Consider the following 2,905-nt stretch of genomic DNA (forward strand, 5'->3'; position numbering starts at 1 on the left):
TTGGGGGTACGTCGATATCGATGAACTCGACTCTTTTCTTCTTACCGAAGGGAGGTGGACCTATAAGAGCTTCCACTTGTTCGTACGTAAGGGTTTCCTGTTTGAGAAGAGCTTGTGCCATCACTTCAAGTTTATCGAGATTATCCTTCAGTAACTGCTCAGTCTGTTTGTAGGCTCTAGCCACAATGAGTCGCGCCTCAGCATCCATCAAGTTCCCCATTTTCTTGCTGTACGGTTTCTTCGTATCATTCCCAGTCTCCTCTTCACTGAACGATACAAGCCCCACCTCCTCACCCATACCGAACTGTCTCACCTGGGCATAGGCCATTTTCGTGACTTTCTCCAGGTCATTCTGAGCCCCAGTAGTAACTCTATCAAAGATTATATTCTCAGCAGCACGTCCCCCAAGAGCTGTGCACATCATTTCAAAGATCTGCTCCTTGCTGAAATTTCTTCGTTCAGTGGGAGTGTATTGGGCGAATCCCAGCATTCCTCTGGTTCTTGGTTTGATGGTGACTTTGAGAAGGGCATCAGTCTCCTTCAACAACCAGGCGACTAATGCATGACCAGACTCGTGGTATGCCACAATTTTTTTCTCAGTGGGTGACACCCCGTGATCCTTTTTCTCAGGTCCACACAGAACTCGATCAATGGCGTACGAGAGATCATCAGCATCGACAACTTTCTTTTTGAACCTGGCAGCATGAAGAGCGGCTTCATTACAGATATTAGCAATATCTGCTCCACTCATGCCTGGTGTCAGCTGAGCTAGTCTTGGTGAATAATGTTCAGGCTTTTTCTCGAGGACAATGCTCTTGAGGTGTCGTTCAAAAATGTCCTTCCTCTCGGCAAGTGTTGGGAGATCAATGAGGATGTGTCTGTCAAATCTACCAGGACGGAGGAGGGCCTTGTCGAGAACTTCAGCACGATTCGTCGAGGCCAGAACAATCACTCCATCCTTCGTTGCCATACCATCCATCTCAACAAGCAGTTGATTAAGCGTTTGCTCGGATTCTCGATTCGTTCCGCCGATGGAGGAGCCCGATCCCGACCGTTTCTTTCCAATTGCGTCAATTTCATCGATATAAAGGATACTTGGGGACCTTTTGCGGGCCTCCTTGAAGAGATCCCGCACTCTGGCAGCACCCAAACCACCGATCATCTCTATGAACTCTGAACCATTCATCGAGAGAAAAGGAACGTTGGCTTCCGTTGCCACAGCCTTAGCTAGCATCGTTTTTCCACAGCCTGGAGGACCCAGGAGGAGAGCACCTTTTGGCACCTTAGCACCGAGGGTTTTGTAGAATTCCGGCCTCTTCAAGTAATCCACGAACTCCATCACCTCGATTTTGGCCTCTTTGAGACCGGCGACATCAGCAAATCGTACGTTTTTGGTTCCTCCCACTAATGGATCTACTAGAGTAAATTTGGCTCTTGTCATTCCACTAAAGAAATCCTTCGGGAACACTCCCATTTTTCCTCCAGTTTTACTCATGAATGCTAGCATGTAGGCCATCACGGCTAAAATAAGGACCAGACTGTACAAGTTATTGCTGCTTCTCTCGTAGACTATAGATACACCGTGACCTTCTTTTATTCCCAAGGCTTTTTCAGCCTCTCTCAGCTTCTCCTCGAGATGAGTTGCGTCTGCGACGATCATCTGGTAAACTCGACTCTCCGCTGGACGACGATTTATTATTGCTCCATCATGAAGAACAATCGTAACCCAATCCATATCTGGTTTTACAATGAGCTCTTGGACTTCACCTTTTGCCAGCATTTGATGGACAAATTCGTTCCAGGAGATGAAGGGCGATGTCTATGACAGACAATATTGAAATTAATTTCAATATTTGCGAGAAATTGATGGAACGTACCTCGATCCTGTCGGCGAGTTTAGTCATAGGATAAATAAAAACTCCGTAAACAAATAGCGAGAGTAACAAAAGTTTGAACAAAGCCGTTTTCTGCTCGTTTTCATTCCCCGAGTCCTTTCCGGACTCTGAAGGGCCTTTTGAAGGCCCTGGGGATGTTTTCCTCGTGTTACTTGAGGAAGACGTCATCAATAACCTGGAGAGAGCTGGAGGAATTCTCGAGGACTGGAAGCCACTGTTGGTGAGTAAAATACGGAGGGTTTTGTACTCCCGACATATTCTGTTATACGTCTGAAAAAAAAACGACATGGATAATATATTTTTTCTGCAAAACTCCAGAGATAGGAGCACTCACATGATAGGATACGCGAGGGAAAAATCTAGAATTATCAGGACGACTCCAAAGTTTAAATATCCTCTCCTCTCTTATGTCACGTTTTATTATTCCCCGCAATAATCCCCGACACAGGAATAAGTTCCGACTCGCCGGGTATTTTGGCAGATTCTGCATTGTATCTTTTTTTACAATAAATAATAAACAAACTACAGGTTACAAACCGGTCAGTCGAACCATCACTCCAAAATAAACCCTCACTGCAGCATTCAACTCGAATTAACAGATTTTGTTCATATATTTCTTAAAAATATCCATTAATGTCACGGACATTAATAAGTTACACATGATAACGTAAGAATAATTTGTGCCAATAACTGACGAAATTTGCACAGAACATACGTCGAAACGAACTGCGAGTACACCTAATCGAAGAAGATTGACTAAAGGAGAGGCTCAGGTCTAAGGGTTTGAGTGATCCCACCGGAATTGTAGTACCTCCACCCAAGAGAGAGAGGGCGCCATACGCAATTTTGAATTTTCGCATTTCCGAGAATACCTCCTCGATTCTCATGCTCCCCCGATTTTTCTAAAATCGCAATTATCTCGCTTCCTATCGGTCCTAGCGCGAAAATAATGCATCCTAGGAACTGTACCTAGCCCAAAACCAACGTTCAACAAGAATTTCCAAAAAAAA

The 2,905-nt window shown here is 44.8% G+C and overlaps 1 protein-coding gene across 1 annotated transcript; it reads right to left on the reverse strand.

The window, feature by feature from the left end:
* Nucleotide 1: 1 nt before the first annotated feature.
* On the reverse strand, nucleotides 2-2,648 carry Spg7 (Paraplegin; the record flags this gene model as incomplete). Its single annotated transcript, XM_011316042.1, has 3 exons — nucleotides 2,230-2,648; nucleotides 1,878-2,165; nucleotides 2-1,819 (listed from the first exon to the last, which is right to left on the reverse strand). Coding segments are annotated over exons 1-3 (2,262 nt in total), but the record flags the coding sequence as incomplete, so codon positions are not given.
* Between the last annotated feature and the right edge of the window lie 257 nt (nucleotides 2,649-2,905).

This window comes from Fopius arisanus, unplaced genomic scaffold (assembly GCF_000806365.1).
Source record: "Fopius arisanus strain USDA-PBARC FA_bdor unplaced genomic scaffold, ASM80636v1 scaffold00005, whole genome shotgun sequence".
NCBI lineage: Eukaryota > Metazoa > Arthropoda > Insecta > Hymenoptera > Braconidae > Fopius > Fopius arisanus.